Genomic DNA, 23,790 nt, shown 5'->3' on the forward strand with positions numbered 1-23,790 from the left:
CTATTAATCAATGTGGTAAGATGTTTTTTAAAGTACCTTAATTGGAGATTTTCACATTTTCTGACAACTAAAAATGATTTTTGGAAAATACTACCCCTATTTGCAACTAAGGGGGAAATATTTTTCAAGTGAGTATTTTTAGAGGTTACTTTGATTATACATGCAGAAAAAGCTTAAAAGATCTTGTCCTTGCATTAACCATTTACATTCAACACTGACGTGAAACGGACAAAACTGGTACCAAAGTGCGATGAGAGAAGCTTCAATTTATTGACTAACTCAAACAGTGTGTATCCTTAGCAGTCACTCATGAAGAACAATGAGAAAATGAGTTTGTATAAAAAAAAAAAAAAATCACAGTCTAACGCAGTCTCTCTCAGACACACATGATGGAAGAAGGACTTCTGAGCTTAACCTAAAGGATGGAGGGAGAAGGATGTTATGATTGAATAAATTATGAAGGGGTCGCTTCAGAAACAAACAGTACAACATAACATGAGAGGGAGAAAAGTGCATAAACCAGACATCACAAACCATCCTCTAACTGAATATTCAACCCAAAGGAAAATAATAAAAATCAATTGGCTCCGAGAAGCTGCACAACAATCAGGTGACCAGCAGCGTTTAGTAAATCACATTAAATTAGAAAAGTTGCATTCAAAGCGGAAACAAAGACAAACATGTAAACCCTTCTCCTTCTACTGAAGTTTAAAAAAAAAAAGCAACACGGGAATTGATAAAAAATAAATCTGACCTGAACCCACTTTCCACCCCTCCCCCACCCCCCACCTGAATAAAAGGCTGCTATATGAAAGGCCAGAGTCCATAGGGCTGTCATTTTGAACCTGAAGGGGAATGCACAGCAGTCCACTATCCAGCCCCACTCCTCTACAATTCGTCCTTTAGTTTGGCATCACTGTCCTCATCTGTTCCGGCGTCCTCGTCTGTCTCGTCGTCGTGCTCGCCCTCTGCCTCCTCATCCTCCTCTCCATCCTCCTCCTCCTCATCATCATCATCTTCAGTGTCCTTATTCTTGCTCTTCTCCTCCTCCTCCCTCAGTTTCCTCTCAATATCTTCTTGCTCATCCTTCATCTTCTTCTCTGGTCCCTGAGGTAGAAATGTTTTGAGTTAATGTTTTGAAAAACTAGTTACCACGTGATGTTCTCAATTACAGTGTCTGAGTTTATATTAAGTATTTCTATGTCCTACCTTAGTAGCTCCCCAGGTTTCATTGCCAAACTCCTCTGCTTCTTTGACATCGTCAGTTATCAAGAAGTTGTCAAAGATGGTTCCAGATTTAACCTGACAAAGACACCAAACATGTTCTTGAATGTATACTTTGTATCCTCCACAATAATAATAAAAGGGGCAGCAGTAATACTGACCTGCCACAGATCCAGACCAAGAACTCCGATGTTGTCGAACTTGTACATGGCAGCATCTTGAGTGTATTCTGGGTTGTCTATCTCAGGGTGCACCCAGGCTCCCTTGTAGTCAGGGTTGTCGATCTGCTTGGGTTTCCACTCGCCCTGCAGCGACAGCACAATACAGTTAGCAAGTGAATGCTATCACATTAACCTATTATCAAGACAGGGATAATACAGTACATACATTCCTTCCCTTTAAGATAAGTATTCATCATACAGCCTCAAATATGGAGTATGTACCTTATACTCTGGGTTAGTGATCATGGGGGGTTCCCATTCTCCGTCCATGTCCTCATCCCAGTCATCAGGCTTCTTAGCATCGGGGTCAGGGATGGTCTCTGGCTGGTCGAAGTCCTGAAAGACAGCAGCAGTGGAGTTATCAGTTGTGTCTTAGAAATACTACAGCATGGTGTAATATGTGGCCTGTGTCTAAGTTGTATTGCTATAACTGATGACTAAACGACAAGAGGCCCTGTCTGTATAAAATGTTATATTTAAAGACGTACATCCTGAAAATCAAACTGGCAAAAAACAAAAACTGTAAATAAACTGGAATCAGTATTAGAACACTTTTTTTCACTGGTGCAAATCATGTACGTTTGTCCAATTTTTGATTTAGACATCATGTGAAGTGGTAAAATAATCATTTTAATTTTGGATTTGCTTATAATGCTTTCAGAGAATGTTCCTGTTTTTACCGATTTAATGGTGTGTTTTTTTCTGTGGTGGTTTATGGTGTTTTTTAGAGTCAGATTAGACCCACGTTATGATATTTGAGTACTGAGGTCACTTGAGATTTTTATAAGAAGATTTCCATACAATGTACCCTGTAACTACAATCTAGCTAAACTGATTTCTACCTCTGGCTTGGTGTCATTGGGATCGTCAATCTTGGCCCTGTCGTCCCAATCACTAGGCTTCTTGGCCTCGGGGTCCTTGATCTTCTTAGGGGGCAGCATGTCCCAGTCTTCCTCCAAGGAGCCAGACTCCACCTTCTCATTGTTGATCTTTACCTCGTATGTCTGGTCTGGATTCAGGATGAGTGTGTACAGGTGGGTCAACTCATCATCCTGCAAAGAGGAGATGAAGAACATTTAGCCTGAAAACCTTTAAATTCATGTTCACAAAAAATACAACAGGGTTGATGCATACTATAGATACCTTGCATTTGATGTCTTTCTTGATGAGGTGGTTCTTGCCCTTGTAGTTGATGATGACGTGAACCTTCTTTGTGCTGTATCCACAAATGTCAGGCCCTGAAGACAAAGGTGATATTCTGTTATTTCCTTTACCATTACAGAAGAAACAACAACATCTGTCCCAGCTGCTCTGTCTTCATAGTGCTGCGTGCTGTGGTGAGGTCTATGTTCCTCTACAGGAAAAACAGGACTTACCGAACATTATGTAATACTGCGATTCTCCATGCATGTCACTCTGGTCAAGGTCAGCAGGGAAGACTTTGACATATCCGCCTCCGCAGTCGATCTTCTGCTCATGTTTGACAGTGAACTGGACGACCAGGGGCTTTCCCTCATTGCTAAAGGGCTCAAAGCGGGCAGACAGAGCGTAAAAGCGGGCGTCCTGGCTGGTCTGGAGACCTGATGTAGGTGTAGATGAAAAGGGAAATAAAGAGTGAACACTTGTTAGCAAGTGGTTTAAGTATTTGCATTTTACAGCTTTTTTTCGGGATCACCTGTAAAGACACTGCAGATCAAAAGCTCGCAGATTTTATGTGACTGCTGGCCATGCATGAGTTATTTATATATTCATATAATTTCTTTATATCACAATTTAGCTTATATTTTATCAGATTTTTTTATAGAAACCAAATTTCAAACACTAGGTTTTGGGGAATTGTTGCATCATAGGTCAAACCAAGGACTACAAGGAATGTAAACTCGTTTGTAGCAGGTTTTGCATCTATGTTAATCACAAATGTTTGCATATGCGCATTGGCAACTTTCTGTGTTCTCCCATAGGCTGCAAATGAAACGGTTTCAGAAATGAGAATTTAGTGTCTGAATTACCTTTATCAGCCTCAGCATCCCCATAGAACTTCCCAGCGCTCAGCTTCCACTGACCATAGTCTGACTTGTGCTTCGACTCCGTCCACCGGGTCTTCCATGCATCTGAAAACACAACAGAACAGCCGCTGACTCACTGACCTTCACCTTTAATGCAATATCACCAAACTACATGAAACAGCCATCATAACGACTTCTGCACAAAAATACCGTAATACACCTACGCAGAGAGCACTTACACTGTGCACCAGCTATTATGTTGTAGTTGGTCAGTAGGTCGAATCGTCTGATAGTTAACTAACAGATTAATAGCATATGTTGACTGCTTATGTGCATTAAGAACTTAAAGTACGTCGTTTTATTGACGGAAAACCTGGGCGGTGAGCTGGATTTTACAAGGAAAGTCCCATGATGTCCCTAACGCCGTTCAGCATATCAAAAGTGAAAGAACATATTTATTTTGAAATAATATCTATCCATTCACACGACAACATTCTGCTAAATTTGATTACACAATAACATCAGCTAACTCCTTTTAACGGCTCTATTGCCTTACTTTTTAGCTAACAGTCCTACCTTGACTAACAACGAGGCCTTGTGCTATAATAATTAAAACTGATGGTGAAAGGTTATTACGAAAGTTCTACTAAAAAGATCAAATAACCATAAAAGCACCGAATATTAGGCCGACTGTACATGCCAGTGAAGGCAGTGACTTGCACACAACCATTCATACAGGACAGGAAGACATTAAATAGGTTATACTGCACCTCCATCCAGAAACTGTTCTTTGAAGTAGACGCTAGCGTCAATAGTGACAGCTATCGATGCAAAAACTGTGAGAATGGCTGCTGGAAGCTTCATGGTGGCGGCTGCAGTCCGGTGCAGGAGAGGTAAAGGCGAATATTTGAGGTGGAAGCAGCTAATAAAGCTTGGAGGAAATGTAACCTGAGTGTTTCAACAGCGCCGAGACCTGCACAGATGGCCGCGGCTCATTGGACGAGCGTCCACCAATAAGATTAGACCACGAGTTACTTTTCGGAAACGATCGTGTCGCGTCGGGCTTAGATCGGAGGGGACAGAAACTGGTCTGTTTTCCTGATGAATTCAAGGAGGACGGGAAAGGAAAGCTCTGATTTTATCTGGGGAGAGGAACCTGCTGCTCCTGCCAATATCCGATAACATCAAAAAAAGTCAGTCAACATAGCGAAAAGTGAATGAGTTATGGATACCATGTTTATTTTATTATCCTATTTTTACTATATCCGTGCTGTTGCAATAACTCAATTTCCCCATTGTCGGACAAAGCAAGGTTTTATTAATCTTAATAACGCCAAAGAAGCACTTGCGTATTGCAAAAACGAATTTTTGCTTGTTTTTAATATTTAATGCCCTTCAGGTCTGTGATCACTTTATTTTTAGTTTGACCACGTATTATGGTTCATTCATGATTGGCTGTATTTAAAACGCCATTTTCTTTAACAGCTATTCTGTCTTTACTCAGGCAACGACTACACTGCGACTGTCAAACATCTCTGTTGTTTTCGTCTTGAGCACGTTTTCTTTATGACCTAAACGTTTTTTATAGACTGTTATACCACAATTTAAATTATTAAGTGTTAAGTGTTTTTTTTCACAGAAGATTTCAGAATGTCGTCTTGATTTTAGTTGATTCTGTTTGTCACACTTGGAATCGTTCACCGTCCCGCAGGACAGCTCGCCGTGATCGTATAGTGGTTAGTACTCTGCGTTGTGGCCGCAGCAACCCCGGTTCGAATCCGGGTCACGGCAGATTTTGAAAACTTTATTAGTGAGACCACAGCTTTACAGGAAAAAAAATCAATTGTTATTGTGCAAAAAGGAAAAATATACTTTACTGTGGCAGAGTAACACATGTACGCACAAAAGCCATCAAGCCAGATGTTACCGCTTATAACATTAAAATTACTGCCTGCTGACCTTATGACGTCTCTCTCAGGTTCTAGTGATGGGAATTTCAAGTCTTTCATGAGAGCCAGCTCTTATGGATCAGCTCCCAAGTGGCACCTCAGATGCTTAAATTAATTTATCAAAAATGATATAAAATATTTTAAGAAGTGAATTACTAGTGCAGACATGATGATGAGACAAACATACATGATTCTATGACTCTTCTTTTTATACGTAGAGAAGATTGAAGCAAGGCGTCTGGACTTGTAGAGTTTTCTTGAAGACGTTTCGCTGCTCATCCAAGCAGCTTCATCAGTTCTAACTGTTTGGTGGGGAAACATGGTTTATATGTGGTTACAGACCTATGTGGGTGGGTCTGGGTAAAACTTAAAAAAAAATAACACTAAATGTTTCCATACTTACCTGTGATGTTCTGGCTGACTGGGCCAGGTGTGACTAACGACTGGCTAACAACTATGAAACTGCTGGAGGGGGACTGGTTGACAGCCCTTTGTTCTTACTGTGAGTATGTGCAAACTTCCTGGGAATGGATGGAATCACTGCATTGTATGTGGTAGAAAGATGAGGTCTGAGGCCACCAGACATCTTTTTATACTCAACAGTGCTACAAAAAATACATCTTAAAGTACAAAAACAATTATCAAAGTCAATTTGACAAAACAATCCAAGTCTGATAGTATGTAGCCTGTTACCAATACAATTTAAACTATTCACCAACAGAGATGCTCAGAGATTCACTGCACTGATTAATTAAGATTAAGATTAAGAAACCTTTATTAGTCCCACAATGGGGAAATTGCATTTTTGCAACGGCATACAGACAGCAAGGGATAAGTTAGGAAAAAGATATATACAATATAAAATAGGCTACCAATAAAAGATATATACATTATAAACAGTTTACCTATTTAACAGTTATTGCACAGGTGAGTGGAGGTAGAAATGGTATATAAACTGTACATAGTGCAACTAAATAAATAACAGTAAAATAAAAGCACACTGTGGTGTGTAAGTATTGCTCCTATCAGAAGTGTTTATTATAGAGTCTGACAGCAGCAGGAAGGAAAGACCTTCTGTATCTCTCCTTCACACACCGAGGGTGGAGCAGTCTGCCACTGAAGCTGCTCTGCAGGGCTGACAGGGTGTCCTGCAGGGGGTGGGACTCATTGTCCAGCATGGATGTTAGTTTTGCCAGGACCCTCCTGTCACCCACCTCCTGCACTGAGTCCAGAGAGCAGCCCAGGACAGAGCTGGACTTCCTGATGACTCTGTCCAGCTTCTTCCTCTCCCTCTCAGTGATGCTGCTGTTCCAGCAGACCACACCGTACATGATGACTAATGCCACCACAGAGTCATAAAAGGTCTTCAGGAGTGCCCCTTTCACTCCAAAAGACCGCAGTCTCCTCAGCAGGTAGAGCCTGCTCTGGCCCTTCCTGTACAGTGCGTCTGTGTTGTGAGTCCAGTCCAGTTTGTTGTTGAGGTGAACACCCAGGTATTTGTAAGAGTCCACCTGCTCAATGTCCATTCCCTGGATGTTCACCGGTAAGGGGGGGGCTGAGTGTCGTCTGCGAAAGTCCACCACCATCTCCTTGGTTTTCCCTGCATTGATCAGGAGGTGGTTTCGCTGACACCACTGTCCACAAAGTTCTGCGTCAGTCCTCTGTACTCCGCGTCATCGTCATCTCTGATGAGACCAACAATCGCAGAGTCATCAGAGAACTTCTGCAGCACACAGCCGTCAGTGTTGTGTCTGAAGTCCGACGTGTAGAGGGTGAAGAGAAAGGGGGCCAGGACGGTCCCCTGAGGGGCACCCGTGTTACAGGTGAGCAGGTCAGACACACAGTTCTGGGCTCTCACAAACTGTGGTCGGTTTGTGAGGTAGTCCCTGATCCACTCTGACAGCAGGTGGTCCACCCCTGTCTGCTCCAGTTTGTCCTTCAGGATCGCCGGCTGGATGGTGTTGAAAGCACTGGAAAAATCAAAGAAGGTGATTCTCACAGTGCTGCCGGGCTTCTCCAGGTGAGAAAGAGCTCGGTGTAGCAAGAAGGTGACAGCGTCCTCCACTCCAACATTAGGCCTGTAGGCGAACTGCAGCGGATCCATGGAGGAGCCCACTGTGGAGCGGAGGTGTCTTCATGAGGTGAGGACCAGTCTCTCCAGTGTCTTCATGAGGTGAAAGTGTACAGCTCTAATGTGCCAGTGCTGCCTGATGAGATTTTAACCTTTCAAACGCCACAAACACACCAGAGGTGGGACATGGGACCAAGTCACTGTTTTGCAAGTCACAGGTCTTTGTCCTGAAGTCCCAAGTCAAGTCCCGAGTCCAGTCCTGTGTCAAGATTCAAGAGAGACCCAAGTCAATATTGACAAGTCCAAGTCAGGTGAATTTTGAATCATTTTAAGTCATTTTAACAGGGTAATAATATGTTGAATTTAAATGACAGATCATACTTTTTAAATCTGGACCTATGAGTCACACATTTGATAAAATGAAATGACAAATGAAGTCACCAAATGTACAAAACAGTGTAAAGGTCCAAATGAAATTGAAACTTGACATTTGTAAGAGATGTGCTGACATTTAATTTCTATAGCACTATAATGAGTGCCACACTATCAAGTTTGGTCAGGACACTTTTTAACATGAGATATTTAATCTTTATAAATAGTGTTATACATGTGTGCAGTGAGTGCCCTCTACAGGTAGAAAGGCAGCTACCACAGCAGCAGTTTGGCTGGTCTCACGGTCTGTTTGATCAGGTTGAGGCAGCAAAACTACTTGGGTCGGTTTAAAAAATTATCCTGGTTCATGTTTAATTCTTCTCTTTCACATCAATGTCCTCCATGTTTTTGGGTTAGCAGTGTGATCAGTCCTACCAGAGGTGACAATGTGCAGTGACAACACACATTAGCTGTTGTGTGTTGTCACTGCACACGTTTAACACTATTTATAAAGATTACGGTAAATATCTCATATTAAAAAGTGTCCCGATTGAGACCTGAATCAACATTTGTAAATGCTGTAAGTATATATAATATATATAATTGTGTATATATATATAATATATATATAGAAATGTCCTCTAACTTTATCTGTTTTAAAAATACATCAGATAAATATTTTTTTTACTTAACTTCAGCACTGATCAAAAGTAGATGGAAAAAAACACACAAAATGGCTCATTTTTAAGATAAGATAAGATAAAACTTTATTAATCCTGAAGGAAATTCTTGTGCCAGAGGTATCAAGTTATATTAAATGCAGTTAAGTACAGAGTATAAGTGTCACTATCATCCAAATCAGAGTACAGTACACAGTATGAGCACAATATATGATGCATGGATACAAATATGGAGATATAAGGTGCTAAGTAATATAAATATAGACCAGTGGAGGGAATGACAGTGATGCCTGATATGATTATCTAGCTCTTCTCCTACAGAAAAGGGAGGAGTTATACAGTCTGGTGGCCACTGGCAGGAAGGACCTCCTGTTCTGTGCTGCTCCTCGGTAGCCTCAGTCTACCGCTGAATGTGCTCCTGTAGGACAGCAGTGTGTCGTGCAGGGGGTGAGACGTGTTGTTACGAATACTGAGGAGTTTCCTCAGTACTCTTCTCTCCGTCACCTCCACCACAGACTCCAGCTCCACTCCCTGTACCGAGCCAGCCTTCCTAATGAGCTCGTTGAGTCTGTTGGTGTCGGCCGTCTTCATCCTGCTGCCCCAGCACACTACAGCGTAAAAGATGACGCTGGAGACCACCGAGTGGTAAAACATCTGCAGCATGGTCTGGCAGACATTAAGGACCTAAGTCTCCTTAGGAGATACAGGCGACTCTGTCCCTTCTTGTATATTGCCTCTGCGTTTGTGGACCAGTCCAGTTTGCGGTCAATGTGGACACCCAGGTATTTGTAGCTGTCCACAATGTCCACGTTGGTACCTTTGATGCTGACCGGGTCTGGGAGTGTCTGGTGCTTCCTGAAGTCCACCACCAGCTCTTTTGTCTTAGTGACATTCAGCTGCAGGTGGTTTTGTCCGCACCCCTCCACGAAGCTGTCCACCACACTGGTACAGCCCACAATGACGTCCGAGAACGTCTGCAGGTGGCAGGACTGTGAGCAGTGTCTGAAGTCCGATGTATAGAGTGTGAACAGGAATGGAGACAGTACTGTGCCCTGGGGTGCCCCCGTGCTGCTCACTATCGTGTCCGAGACAGTGTTCCTCAGCCGCACAAATTGTGGTCGACCTGTGAGATAGTTAGTGATCCAGGTGACCAGTGGGGTCTCCACCTGCATGTCCAGGAGCTTCCTATTCAAAAGGGTAGGCTGCACGGTGTTAAACGCACTGGAAAAATCAAAGAACATGATTCTAACAGTGTTGCCTGCTTCCTCCAAGTAGGTGTGTGCTCTGTGATGGCGTCCTCCACTCCAATACGGGGCTGGTAAGCAAACTGCAGGGGGTCCAGCAATGATTCCACAACAGCACGCAAGTGTTTCAGGACCAGCCTCTCCAGAGACTTCAACACATGTGAAGTCAGAGCAACTGGTCTGTAGTCGCTGTGTGTGCTTGGATGTTTGGTCTTGGGCACAGGAACAAGGCATGTTGTCTTCCACAGGGCAGGGACAGTCATCAGGCTCAGACTCAGGGAGAAGATGTGCTGGAAGACCCCACACAGCTGTGTGGCACAGTCCTTGATTAGTCTGGGGCTAAGTCCATCCGGTCCTGCAGCTTTTCCCGGTCGTAGACGACTGAACTCGCTCCTCACATCTTCTGTGGTGGTAACTGTGGACACAGAAGAGCAGAGAGAAAGATCTGATGGGGGAGGGGGGCAGGGAGGCTGGGGGGTTGTGAATGGAAGGTGGGGTAAGGCAGGGTGATGTTATTGATGGGGAGGTGAGACTGGTTAGTATGGTTAGGGGGAGGGGGAGGAGGTACATTGTTATTATAGACAGGTGTTAATGGTGCATCACAGGAGGGGTGAGGGGGAGGGTGGTCAGGGAGTGGACTATCAAACCTGTCAAACCTGTTGAAAACAGCTTCAGCTGGTTGGCCTCCTGCAGATCTCCATGCCCCCTCCGATCTTCTCCTTCACCTCTGCCTGGGCCCTCTTCATCTCCTCTCTTTCTCCACTCCTGAATGATGATGAACATATTCTGTGATACAGTCTGTGAGTGTGTCTACATCCTCACTGTGAGCGTCACAGAACACATCCCAGTCAGTCACCTCAAAACATCCCTGCAGGGTCTCCAGAGCTTCCGGTGTCCACCTCTGTACAGTTGATGTTTTGAGGTGACTGACTGGGATTTTTTTTAACCTTTATTACAGTCTTGGTCATGTCAAACATTAGTAACAACATTGACTCACACACAACAAGGTCAGTGTGCAAATGGCTCTCTTTCTCTCTACATACACACAGTTATGTGCTATAATACTCCCTATAACTCCATATACAAGCCAGAAACTACACTTCATAAGCACACAAATCACAAATTTTACCTCCTACCAACAGGGTAAACCACCAACAATCAGGAATGCATGATTATGTAGTGCCATGGCTGTGCAGTCAAAAATGTGGTTATAATGGAAGTCTATGGGACAAAAATGTCCATGAACAATAAAGGAGAAAAAAATGAAAATCCAGTGCTGTGCAAAAACTAATAATGCATTAAAGTCAATGTTGTTACTGATGTTTGACATGACCAAGACTGTGATAAAGGTTAAAGAAAATCCAGTCCACAGTCACCTTCTCAATGAAAAAAAGAGCAATTTTGTGTGTTTTTTTTCCATTTATCAGCACCACCCCTTATGAAATTGGTGATTAAAGGGTTGAAAACTTGGGGGAAAATTATTTTTTTACTACTTTTGATCAGAACTGAAATTAATTTAAAGGTCTATGCAAAAAAATATGATATATTGCTGATATATTTTTAAAACCGTTAGAGGACGTTTTTGTCCTGAACAACACGAAAGGGGGTAAAATTTGCCCACAGTGTATTATTGACTGATGAAAATTTTTTAAATCATAATAACAAAATGTATGTAAAATTAAGCTTATTGAGCAATTTGCTCACTTATAGACAAAGTTATGGCCAAATTAACAGAAAAAATTACTCTCAGAGGACAAAAATGTCCCAAACAGTGCATAAGGGATGTCTAAATAAATTCTCTCAAGACATCCTAAAACAGACAAAAATACAACATAATTCCCTCCACCACAGCTGTCAGCAGCACTTAAGTATAACAATTTAAATGCAGTAGAAATAATATTTTGTCTACAAACCAATCAGATAACAGATAAAAGAATTGTCATTCATATAGATGACAGCGTGATGCAGAATGAGAGAGAGTCTTGTTCTAAATGTGTTGTGTTGAATTGACACCTTTGTGAAAGGGCGTATTACAACTGTAATGTGCAGGCATTGGTAGGCCTGGATGACTGGTATGCATTGCACTGGACTGTAATGCTCAAAAATCAATGATCATGTCTTTAGTCTTCAATAGGTATCAATAGGTAGAAATCTTTGCACTAAACAGACTGTGATCAACCTCATCATTTTTAGAAGCCACTTTCATGAGAAGCCTCCGATCATAAGTACTCCTACAGTCACTAGTGTTTAAAAAAATTAAGGTAAGAGGACACAGCTCTGTGGGAAACCACTTAACATGCCGAGACCTGATGTGAAATCCAGCCAATCAGATTTTACTTCAAAATAAAAATGAAGATTCTCAGTTCATTTGTAGGGCTGAATGTGACAAGTCATTAAACAGAAGCCTACCATGCGTTTTTGAGGCCTCTACATTAGAGGTGGACGGATGAATCAAACAAGTTATTGGTAATTTTAAAAAAAATAATTTGCATTGGTCAACAAGCTGTGGTTGTCACAAAGAAAGGTTTTCAATGCCGTGACCCGGATTCGAACCGGGGTTGCTGCGGCCACAACGCAGAGTACTAACCACTATACGATCACGGCGAGCTGTCCTGCAAGACAATAAAAGGATCCTGCTGTAACAATCAGAAGGAGAAATAACAAGATGCTGCCATTCCAAAATGGTCTTTGTGACATAATTCATCCATACTAAACCAGTCTGTGGATGCTCTCGATAATCCAGGTCAAAAAAGCCTTGAGTCCAGTTGGTTCAATTTAAACTCTTGGACAAAGACACAGAGTGTCTGAGTAAATGTACTCAGATTGACCACTTAGGCCCCGTTCACACTGGGGAAAAAATGTGGCTTAAGCAGGATTTGGCCGCATCCAGATCAATCCAGATGTGTTTTTTTCCGAGTGTGAACACCTCCAATCCAGCTGAATCCAGTTTGATTTCAATCCTGCTAGATCCCCCCTCGAGAGGTGGATCTAGCAGGATTGGCTCAAATGTGGCTCAGGTGTGAACGCAAATGTGGCTAGCGAATCCGGCTTGCCACATTATTAGCCATATTACGAGGCGCCACCTAGTGGTTTGGAGAGCAGCAAACACACTGGATGAAGCCGGATTGAGTGCGGACACAACTGTGTGCTAGCCAGATTTGAAAATAGGTCTGAACGCATCCAGCTTAAAGGCTGTCTGGGCTCAATCCTACTCTAGCTGGAATGACTTTCTTCAGTGTGAACGGGGCCTTAGCTGCTGTGTGTTGTCACCTCTGGTGGCACTGATCACACCACTCTCATTGATCTTTCATTGTCCCACAGGACAGCTCGCCGTGATGCCGTCACGGCAGATTTTGAAAACCTTCATAGTGAAAATAAAGACTTTACAGGAAATAGCATGCTAGTGTGCAAATAAGTAAACTGTGTGTCACTGTATGTCTCTAGAGTTACAGTGCTGCACAATTGCTCACAAAAGCCAAAGTAAACGAAACCATTAAAGCTGCTCTTCTTCACCTCATGCAAGTGAGATGTTAATTACACAGTTAATTAGCTACTGTCCTTATGGAGTCTGGAGCTTTATCACAACTGATTGAGTAGTTATGTTCATTGTTTCAAAAACTCTAATCTGTACACAGCACACACACAACAGGTAAGTGGCTACAATCTCTGAGACACTGATCACACATAGTAGATTGTACATTTACTCAGACACTCAGTGTCTTTGTTACTTTGTCTTGAGCACATTTAGTCTCATGAGCTAAAACATTTGTTATGATGTTGTTTATAAAGTTATTATTAAATGGTTTACTAATGTGATGGATGAATTGTGTTTTAAAGTAAATTTTAGGATATCTTCATTTTAGCGTTCTGTTTGTTACACCAGGATTCCCTTTCTGTCCCACAAGACAGCTCGCTGTGATCGTATAGTGGTTAGTACTCTGCGTTGTGGCCGCAGCAACCCCGGTTCGAATCCGGGTCACGGCAGATTTTGAAAACCTTTCTTAGTGACACCACAACTTTACACTAGAATAAGCCAACATGTTAGCTGAGTTTGCAAAGACGTATAAAAGTAGTTTACTTTGGGACTCTAACTTTAAAGAGAAGCAGTGTTGCTCATTTAGTCATGAAAGCCAGACAGGTCAGATGTCACAGTCACAGTTTATTAGCTACATCACACACACATCCTAAAAACATATATATATATATATATATAATTATATATATATATTATATATACTTACAGCCTTTACAAATATTGATTCAGGTCTCAATCAGGACACTTTTTAATATGAGATATTTAATCTTTATACTGTAAATAGTATTATACATGTGTGCAGTGATTACCCTCTACAGGTTGAAAGGCAATGACAGCAGCAGCATTTTGGGTGGTCTCATGGTCTGTTTGATCAGGTTGAGGCAGCAAAACTTGGGTAGGTTTAAGAAATGATCCTGCTTTATGTTTAATTTTTCTCTTTCACATCAATGTCCTCCATGTTTTTGGGTTAGCAGTGTGATCAGTGCAGTGACAACACACAACAGGTAAGTGGCTACAATCTCAGACAATCTCAGTGTCTTTGTCCAAGAGTTTAAATTTAACCAACTGGACTCAAGGATGTTTTGACCTGGATTATTGAGAGCATCCACAGACTTATTACTGATTGGTTTAGTATGGATGAAATGTGTCACAAAGACCATTTTGGAATCTTGTTATTTCTCCTTCTGATTGTTACAGCAGGACTGTTTCATCATCTTGCAGGACAGCTCGCTGTGATCGTATAGTGGTTAGTACTCTGCGTTGTGGCCGCAGCAACCCCGGTTCGAATCCGGGTCACGGCAGATTTTGAAAACTTTATTAGTGACACCACAGCTTTACACTAGAATAAGCTAGCATTTCCAAGAGTTTAAATCGAGGCAACTGGACTCAAGGATTGTTTTTTGAAGATGTCTCTCCACTCCCCCAATTGGCTTCTTCAGTTCTGCTACTATTCTGGTTGGGAATCTGAGTTTTATGTGTTCAGGACCTCTGTGGGTGGATCTTGCAGGAGCTCACATGACTAAGATCCCTATAGTTGGTTGATGGCCAGTTAACGATCACAAACTGTGGGACGTAGGGACAGGGCTGTGAACGGGTGAGAGCTGTTGCCTCACTAGTTGCTAGTTGACGGCCCATCGTTAGAGTTTGAGTGGGAGTGAAGTCTGCTCGGAAGGGATGAAAGGACAGAGTTGTAAACAGGTGAGAGCTGATTCCTCGCCCTCCCCCTCTGTTTAGAGAGGGTTTTTTCAACTTAACATAGATGGCTTCCTTGACTCCTCTTTCATACCATCTGTCCTCCCTGTCTAGGATTTGGACATTATTATCCTCAAACGAATGACCACTGTCTTTGAGGTGGAGGTGAACTGCTGAGTCTTGGAGGTGGCTCTCCTGTGCTGTGCCATCCTTCTGTGTAGTGGTTGTTTGGTTTCACCAATATAGAGATCAGAGCATTCCTCACTGCACTGAACTGCATAGATTACACTGCTCTGTCTGTCCCTGGGAGTTTTGTCCTTGGGGTGGACCAGTTTTTGTCTCAGTGTAGAGCTGGGTTTAAAGTGTACTGGGATCTGATGTGCATTGAAAATCCTTCTGAGTTTCTCAGGAACTCCTGATATATATGGGATGACAATGTTTTTCCGGCGTGACTGGTCCTGTTCTGGTTGGGCTGTCTGCTGTTCTTTCCTTTTGCCAGCTTTCACCAGTTTGGGTAGCCACAAGTTCTGAGCGCTGTGTTTACTTGTTTTGCTCCTTAGTTCTACCTTCTGTCTTAGTGGGTATTGTTTGTGCCCGGTGATGTAGGGTCCTGATGACCCCCAGCTTATGCTCCAGTGGGTGGTGTGAGTCAAAAAGTTGATATTGGTCTGTGTGGGTTGGTTTCCTACACAGCTGTTTGGCCCATAGACCGAAACCACAGTGAGAGCCCTCTGCCCAACCTGAAGGCGCAGGGAGGCGACCCTATCACATACTGGGGAAAACTACAACACATGGCAGCTAAGTTGTGGGGCGATAAGCAAGCCCACAGCAGCCTGCCGCCTCTCACTGTGAGCAACTCCAGAATAGAAGAGAGTCCAGCCCCTTTCAGGGAGTTGGGTTCCGGAGCCCAAGCTGTGCGTGGAGGCGAGCCCGACTATATCTAGTCGGTACCGCTCGGCCTCCTGCACAAACTCAGGCTCCTTCCCCCCCAGCGAGGTGACATTCCATGTCCCCAGAGCCGGTTTCTGTGTCCAGTGATCAGGTCGCCGAGGCCCCCGCCTTCGACCGCCACCCAATCCACTATTCACCGTCCCCTTACTGTTCCTCCCGCAGGTGGTGAGCCCATGGGATATAAAAATGGGAAAATTGTAGGTCCTGTACCTTAACTCTGTGTTTTTGTCTGTAAGTGTGTGTGAGAGAGAGATTTGTGATTCTGCTCCTGTCATTCCCACACAAGTTTGTGACATTGCTGTCTGCTTTCACATTTGACCCTCTGTCTTGTGGGAACCAGTCTTTTTTTGCGCATTCTCTATCCCAGCTGCAAACACAATAACTATAGCTTTGCTACAATTGATCAAGATGGCCAAGATGGTGCCGTTCAGAGGGCCTTGCAATTAATTTTAGAAGTGAGAGAGACTTTTGATGATGAAGGGGCATAGGTGCATCTTGTTAATTTTTCCTTCTGATTGTTACAACAGGACCTTTTCATTGTCTTGCCAGGCAGCTCGCCGTGATCGTATAGTGGTTAGTACTCTGCGTTGTGGCCGCAGCAACCCCGGTTCGAATCCGGGTCACGGCAGCTTTTAAAATCCTTTCTTAGTGACACCACAACTTTACAGGAAAAAAACTAAAGTACTAGCATGTGAAAAGAAAAAATATACTTTACTGTGACCGTGCAACTTTAAAGAGACAGAGTGGTCAAGCCCAAGTCAAGACAGGTGAGTCTCAGGTCAATATTGAAAAGTCCAAGTCAAGTTTAAAGTCTTAAACTTTGAATTTTGAATCATTTCAAATCACTTTAACAGATAAATGAATGAATGAATTTAAATGACAGATCGTACTTTTAAATCTGGACCTATATGTCACACATTTCATAAAACAAAGACAAATGAAGTCACAAAATGTACAAAACAGTTGTCCTTCTGATTGTTACAGCAGTATTGATCCACTGTCCCACTGGGCAGCTCGCCGTGATCGTATAGTGGTTAGTACTCTGTGTTGTGGCCGCAGCAACCCCGGTTCGAATCCGGGTCACGGCAGATTTTGAAAACCTTTCTTAGTGACACCACAGCTTTACACTAGAATAAGCCAACATGTTAGCTGAGTGTGCAAAGACGTATAAAAATAGTTTACTATAGTAAACTATTTTTTTCTTACTATAGTAAACTATAGTAAGACTTTACAGGAAATAGCATGCTAGTGTGCAAATAAGTAAACTGTGTGTCACTGTATGTCTCTAGAGTTACAGTGCTGCACAATTGCTCACAAAAGCCAAAGTAAAGGAAACCATTAAAGCTGCTGTTCTTCACCTCATGCAAGTGAGATGTCACAGTCACAGTTTATTAGCTACTGTCCTTATGGAGTCTGGAGCTTTATCACAACTGATTGAGTAGTTATGTTCATTGTTTCAAAAACTCTAATCTGTACACAGCACATATTCATAGCACCTATAGCACTAAGTAGCCTTTAACACCATCTATATCATGTAATTAGAGCCTTGACAATGTAGCAATGTTGATTCAGGTCCCTGTCATACCAGGACCTTTTCATCATCTTGCAGGACAGCTCGCCGTGATCGTATAGTGGTTAGTACTCTGCGTTGTGGCCGCAGCAACCCAGGTTCAAATCCGGGTCACGGCAGATTTTGAAAACCTTTCTTAGTGACACCACAGATTTACACTAGAATATGAGTGTGCAAAAACATATAAAAATAGTTTAGCTTGGGACTCATATAGGCATAAAAGCCACAAAGGTCCGATGTCACAGTCACACTTTATTAGCACACAGCTAGAGTTAGAGTTATTATATATATATATATATATATATATGATTTCCATGATCATATAGTCATCATATATTTCAATATTATCAAAACAGTATATCTCCAGTGCCTCATATTTATGCATTAAAGCCATCACAGCAGTGAACAGACGGGAAGCGGTCACACAGTGTCAAAATACATGGAGGGCTCTAGTGGAAGTGATGTAATGTTAAACGGTTCCCTCATTGCAAAAACATGAAACAATTGCTAAACATGTGAATGCATTCCAGAGGACTCCACTAGATGGCACTCTTGCAGCAAAGTAATGTGTTGTGTGAACTAAAATCAGATAAAAAAAAACTCACATTATAGTTCATTGCATGTTTGAATGTGCACAATACTAATGTAAAAATCCTGACTACAAGTAAGTAAAAAAAAAACAGGCATCATCATTAATAATGCTGAACTCTGACAACAAATATTTCATTCTGATGGGCTTGGTGGGTGTTATGGAGGTTTTCCAACATTATATTGTAAAGAAAAGGTGCATACAGATGATTGTGGTGTAGCAGGGAGCTGCATCTTGATGGGGGAATAATCTTATTTAAAGATAATTTGTCAGAGGAAAACACTTTAGTGTGCAATGTCTTGGTGCAGTAATTGAATTATAGTTAAACAAGTTTAACTGTGTATGTGACCCTAAATCATAGTGTCTTTTCTTCTTATGCTTCTAGGCTTTTAATGAGAACAATATAAACTCATTTAAATACTGTATTATTACCAGGCACTGTAAACATTGTACTGTACGTGAGCAGCAGAGGGAGATGAGCACCAATCAAACAGTAGAAAATGAAGTATTTTACACTGCACATGACACTGCACAGGAGGTAGTATCATTGTTTTCTAAATATATATATGTGTGTATGCATGGTGTTCTGGAAGAAGCACCAATTTTAGAGTTATGCATCTATACAGTTGCTTTTATGGACAAGAAAAAATAGACACGAGGAGCTCCCCATTTGTGTAGTATTATGTGGGGATAAAGTCTGCTGTCCTCTTGGGTGTGCAAACAGAACACACACACAGATACTTATAAAAAAGCTCAACTTGTCAGGACACTAAATACACACACTCACACTCACAGGTTGAAAGGACTGCTCTTAAAAGCAATAAAATGTAATGATATTCATATTCATAGCATTTATATTCCTAACATGCTTAACTTGAAGTGCATTAAAAATATATTGTTCTGCACTTTAACCTAGGATAAATCATACATGCACATGCATGCTACCTTCTTTTTTTTTTTACTCAAAACATATTTATGTCACGTAGCCGACCATTTAGTTTTACTTTGTGTGCGTGCATGAATAATTCACATTTTTCTGGGCTAAAAATATGTACGTCATTTATGCTTTAATGTGGACTATAATGTATTTATGAATGATAATGAACATAAGCCTTAAATCAGAAAAGATGATGTTTGAAGCATATGTATTTTACATTTATATGTTAAATCAGCACAACTAATAAATAATATTTGAGTGAGTGTATTTGTTTTTGCAAATTCTATTTCCGACAATCTTTTCTCCATTATGTATTATTTAAGATCAAATATGATTAAAAAGCTATTTAATAATCAAAAGATGACACACCAGGTTAATGCTCAGAGGTTGTTTAGTGCATGGTCCAGTGTGACTGACAGCTTCATTCCCCAGTCTCACGGGTGGGTGTCTCCATCCTCAGGTAGGGTGTCAGCAGGCGGCTCTGTGATGCATTGGAGACCTGATCTACTATAACATCCAACCCACACCCTGATAAGAGAAATAAACATGTTAAGAAAAAAAAACCCTGTGGTGATCAGTAGCCTATATCACAAACAAGAATTTAACGCATCCCCATCAGAAGTGCTGGGTCCTCTTTGTGTAACGGCAGCGAAAATGACCTCTTACCGGAAGTTACTGAAAATGAAATTCTTCACGTGATGTATGTTTGCCGGTTAGTTCATTGGACTTTTCAATGCGCGTTTTTACGAGAACAATGCAGAATGCTTTATTGAGAACTTCTTTTACACACTTTAACGTATTATGTAAAAATCAATCATGTAAACGTGTGTTCTTTGCACGTGGAAAAATGTCAAGATAATCCATAAAATGCTCTAATGTATTTTTGAGATTCATATGAATCTTAATAGAACTGATTTTTTTTAATGATAGCCATTGTGATCGCGTGACATGAACCCAGTTTATCTGACGAAAGGCTTTTATTGTGAAAGTTCTAACCGGATATAGTGTTTGTATTCATGCTCACTTGACGCCAGTCTGGAAGGAGTGACTCGGTGACTGCGGCGACCATAATTTGGGCAACATGGGAGACGTTTTGGGATTTATTGGCAAGGGATTTTAAGAAGCGTTGGGAAAATGGCAGAGCGGTGAGTCTAACAACACACACGTGTTATTTTGTCCATATCGCTGCTTCATTCGGTCTAAAACAGGAGCTAAGGGAGGCAGCCAGCGCAGCGACGAGGCTAGCCGCGGTCCGTTCGCTCGCCGTGCTCCCGAGCTAACTCGCCACTTCTTCGCTCACACGATTCAACAATTTTCATACAGAAAAACATGTCAGTGAGTCCGGGCTTGCTCTGCGTGTCTGTCTGGGCTGGCGGTTGTCGGCCGGAGTCTTTTTTCTCTCAGTGTATGTGTCAAGGTGGAAGGAGCGGTGGATGGAGGCTGGGTATGGGCGGCGGAGGATGCTGTTGCACCTGTCGGTCCAAATTGCAGTCTCTTAGCTGGAATGCAGCTAACCTGCTTTTCTAGTTGGATGCTAGCAGCAAATCCACCTATGAAGCCCTCATCAGGTTTGGGATGAAGCTCGGTCAGCCAGATTATCCAAATCCTCCCTTGCAGCATCTCTCATCCTCATGATGGATGGAGGCGCCTCCCATGAGGAGGCACTGGGAATTTAACAGTGTACCACCATGCTGTTACCTTTCTAACACCATCTTATTCAGCCTTGTGCATGTCATGAAAATACCTTTCATTCAATTAGTGTCTGTCAAGAGGATGTATTAATGTAGTAAACCAGCAACTTCAAATCATCAAAGGATGAATAGATGTGGAGAGCCGACTTGGACAGGAGTATGAGCGGCTATTTGATCCTCTCTGCAATAATAGTTATTAATGATGCTTCATTTTGATCAAGAAACAAAACAGACTTAGGGCTGAAGTGTTGAGACTGTAGCAGAGGGATCAGAATAAACCCTGCAACCTTACATCGACGTCATGAGCCAAAAAATGGAAAGCTCCAAAGTTATCTGGACACAATTTCTTTGATGTACTATATGCTCAGTGGAAATATCAAGAAAGGGGAAACTGATAGTGGCATTGTATTTCTTAAACTAATTTAGAGCCATCACCTGCTCAGCAATGATAAAACATGTCCTCACAAATACACCATACATTAGTTTGATGATTACCAACCCAGCAAAGATACATTCATATAGGAGGAAGGTGGCTATAATTTGGATTTTAACATAGAGGTATATGGGGATTGAAACACATTGGGAGCCGGCTCCCCAGAGGGCAGCATGGATGAACTGCAGTTGTTGACATTTTCACATGGGCTTCATTTCTCAGCTGTGGATGGGTCGTTTTCACTGGTGGTCGGGGTTTGTAAAGTCTCCTGGTAAAGATCAGACATTCAAGAACTTAAGAATTAGGTTTAAGTAAGGATCAAGGTTTAAGTTGAAACATATGCGTTCATCACATTTAAAGCATTTTAGGACACTTTTCCATCTCTTGCTGCCTTTTTCAGGTGCTACGCTGAAAAGTACTGCAGCATGTATGACTTGGGCACCAGATATTTGTATAGAGGTAGTTTTCCAATGCTTGTCTTTTCCAAAAAAATGTATTGTTTTTTTAACTGAGGACATAGCCTGCATCTTGAAAATGAAACAATTGCAGCTTCCAACAACCTACAAACCCACCGTCCTGAGTTAATAATTGATAGTTGTTAAATGTATGCCACGGGGGTCACTTGGCCTCATGTAAATCAGGACTGCAGGTCTGCCCTGTGGGCTGTGGAGCTTTACTCTGATCCAGACATGTTGCTCAGCCCACACACTTATTGATTTTGTTCAAAATGCATCATCATTCCCGAGTGCGCTAATAATTGATGACTGATGAGATAACAGTTGATGTAGTGGGTCAAGGCAGCAGCAGCAGCTTAGAGATGAGATAATGTATGAGATGATGCATGTCTGGACTCGCAGCTGTGTTCAAGAGGAAAAACACACAACTTCACACCACCTGCTTCTTGCTGCCCTACATTTGTCATTTTGTTTGTGTGGTAATGTATCACTTGTTCTTAGACTCAAAAGGAAAAAAAGCCCACAGGAACATGAGCACCTAATTTCTTTCTGACACCTGGACATCGTTGTATTGACACGTGATGGCTTAGTTTAAGAGCCAAAGTCAAGAGACAGGTCTAAATGGTTTATAAAAAGAAATAAACAAAGAAGTTTGATAGATTAGATATTTTAGTAATATATCAGTCATCAGTCTTAAACATTTTCTAAGGTTTAGGTTCACCAATAGACAGTGGCTGACAGATGGTTCATCCAATCACTTGCCAGGTATTCTTTTGAAAGCTTTCTAGTTTTCTATCTGCCAACTTCCCAGGTGGTTCTGGGTAACAAACCATCTGCTTAATTGAGCCCTCTTCGTGGTCAGAAACATTGGCCATGCCTTCCTGGGAGAGTTTCAGCAGTGTAAAAGTAAAATAATACTTTGAGAAGTAGCGTTATATGCAACTTTTAGATTAGCCACAAATCTGTTTTTTTCGCTTTTGAACCAGCTATCACAGTGAGATTGTGTTTCCTCTGACAATTAATTGGTGCACTAACTGGTCAGTCTGATTCTTTGATGACATTTTGCAGGACTAAATTATGTTGTCCCATTTATTTCCATGCAGCAGTAATGAGCTTTTTACTGCCAGTGTTGTCAAGGTGACCACAGAATGCTTTGTTATCTTTTTCATTGGTCTTTAGGGACACTTGGTAGTTTTTTGAATTGATTGTTTAGATTTTGCGAAACAAGATATTTTTGAAGGATCTTGCACACAACTAAAAAAATAAGCAGCAGATATAATTGTTAGTTGCAGCCCTACACTCTGACATAAGCAGTGTAGGTTGACCAGTGCCTGACAGCAGCTGTCCAAACTCAAATCTCAGCATGTGTTTCATTGCTCTGCAGTCTGTTGAGAGAAATTCTGTGGACGTCTTCTGGTTTTGTCTCATGATTTAATGATGCATCTAATACATTGTCAAATGAACAGGAAGTTTTGGTTAGAGTAAAAAAAAGTGGTAAAAAACTAGGCAGTTCTAACGTCTACTGATCAGCGCTGAGAGCATCATAAAGAAACCTGTTGATAAAACACATATTAACCCTCACATAAGAGCTTCCCCTGCACACGCCCATATGTCTGGCAGCCAGCTTGACATTTGATCCAGCCGTTGGGTGGGGCATTGAGTGTATCTGCCAGCAGCATGTGGTTGAAATATTCATATTGCTGTGGTTGCACCGTGTACACTGCTGTCATATCCGTCACACACTCTTGTTGTCTCTGGCATCTCCTGACTGGAAACATAAAGACACCAGGTATTCCACATGATGAGGTGTGCCCTGGGGGTAGGATTGGTGAAATCTAGCTTGCATCAAGCCTCTGGCAGAAGATTGTTCTTCCTTTTGCCTGTAGTCTGTAAATCGCTGATTCACATCATTTCAGTGACTAATGCAATCTGCTGTAACTAAAGAGCCATTACTATCACATGGGCAGGGAGAAGGATGGATGAATGATTTATAATCCTCATATCTCTTGCAAAGAATGTATGTTTTATGGAACATACATCCTTTTAATAGGAAAGATGCAGCTCCTAAATTGAGATATTGCTTGCATCTGAATAAAGCGTTTGTTCTTAATGTCGCTAAAATGCAGTGATGTGCTGATATAAGCATAAATACAGTACATGTTTGTGCAAG

At 41.8% G+C, this 23,790-nt stretch overlaps 2 protein-coding genes and 7 non-coding genes across 9 annotated transcripts in view; 7 read left to right on the forward strand and 2 right to left on the reverse strand.

The window, feature by feature from the left end:
* Positions 1-241: 241 nt before the first annotated feature.
* Positions 242-4,407, reverse strand: LOC114435006 (calreticulin-like). The gene is made up of 9 exons (XM_028404501.1): positions 4,222-4,407; positions 3,455-3,556; positions 2,822-3,025; positions 2,589-2,683; positions 2,288-2,497; positions 1,668-1,781; positions 1,386-1,529; positions 1,210-1,302; positions 242-1,107 (listed from the first exon to the last, which is right to left on the reverse strand). Exons 1-9 carry the CDS (start codon positions 4,313-4,315, stop codon positions 889-891), a joined length of 1,275 nt encoding a protein of 424 aa, XP_028260302.1. The 5' UTR covers positions 4,316-4,407; the 3' UTR covers positions 242-888.
* A 763-nt stretch (positions 4,408-5,170) lies between these two features.
* On the forward strand, positions 5,171-5,242 carry trnah-gug (transfer RNA histidin (anticodon GUG)). Its single transcript has one exon. It is a non-coding gene; the product is annotated as a tRNA-His (tRNA).
* Positions 5,243-12,299: 7,057 nt separating this feature from the next.
* trnah-gug (transfer RNA histidin (anticodon GUG)) lies at positions 12,300-12,371 on the reverse strand. Its single transcript has one exon. It is a non-coding gene; the product is annotated as a tRNA-His (tRNA).
* Positions 12,372-13,679: 1,308 nt separating this feature from the next.
* Positions 13,680-13,751, forward strand: trnah-gug (transfer RNA histidin (anticodon GUG)). Its single transcript has one exon. It is a non-coding gene; the product is annotated as a tRNA-His (tRNA).
* A 780-nt stretch (positions 13,752-14,531) lies between these two features.
* On the forward strand, positions 14,532-14,603 carry trnah-gug (transfer RNA histidin (anticodon GUG)). The gene has a single exon. It is a non-coding gene; the product is annotated as a tRNA-His (tRNA).
* A 1,898-nt stretch (positions 14,604-16,501) lies between these two features.
* trnah-gug (transfer RNA histidin (anticodon GUG)) lies at positions 16,502-16,573 on the forward strand. Its single transcript has one exon. It is a non-coding gene; the product is annotated as a tRNA-His (tRNA).
* A 388-nt stretch (positions 16,574-16,961) lies between these two features.
* trnah-gug (transfer RNA histidin (anticodon GUG)) lies at positions 16,962-17,033 on the forward strand. The gene has a single exon. It is a non-coding gene; the product is annotated as a tRNA-His (tRNA).
* Positions 17,034-17,562: 529 nt separating this feature from the next.
* Positions 17,563-17,634, forward strand: trnah-gug (transfer RNA histidin (anticodon GUG)). Its single transcript has one exon. It is a non-coding gene; the product is annotated as a tRNA-His (tRNA).
* A 2,430-nt stretch (positions 17,635-20,064) lies between these two features.
* arhgap39 (Rho GTPase activating protein 39) overlaps positions 20,065-23,790 on the forward strand; it is a 66,557-nt gene continuing 62,831 nt past the window's right edge. The window contains exon 1 of the mRNA XM_028404350.1: positions 20,065-20,186. Within this exon, the coding sequence (XP_028260151.1) occupies positions 20,176-20,186 (11 nt within the window). The 5' untranslated portion in view covers positions 20,065-20,175. The remainder of the gene's footprint in view (positions 20,187-23,790) is intronic.

This window comes from Parambassis ranga, chromosome 4 (genome assembly GCF_900634625.1).
Source record: "Parambassis ranga chromosome 4, fParRan2.1, whole genome shotgun sequence".
NCBI lineage: Eukaryota > Metazoa > Chordata > Actinopteri > Ambassidae > Parambassis > Parambassis ranga.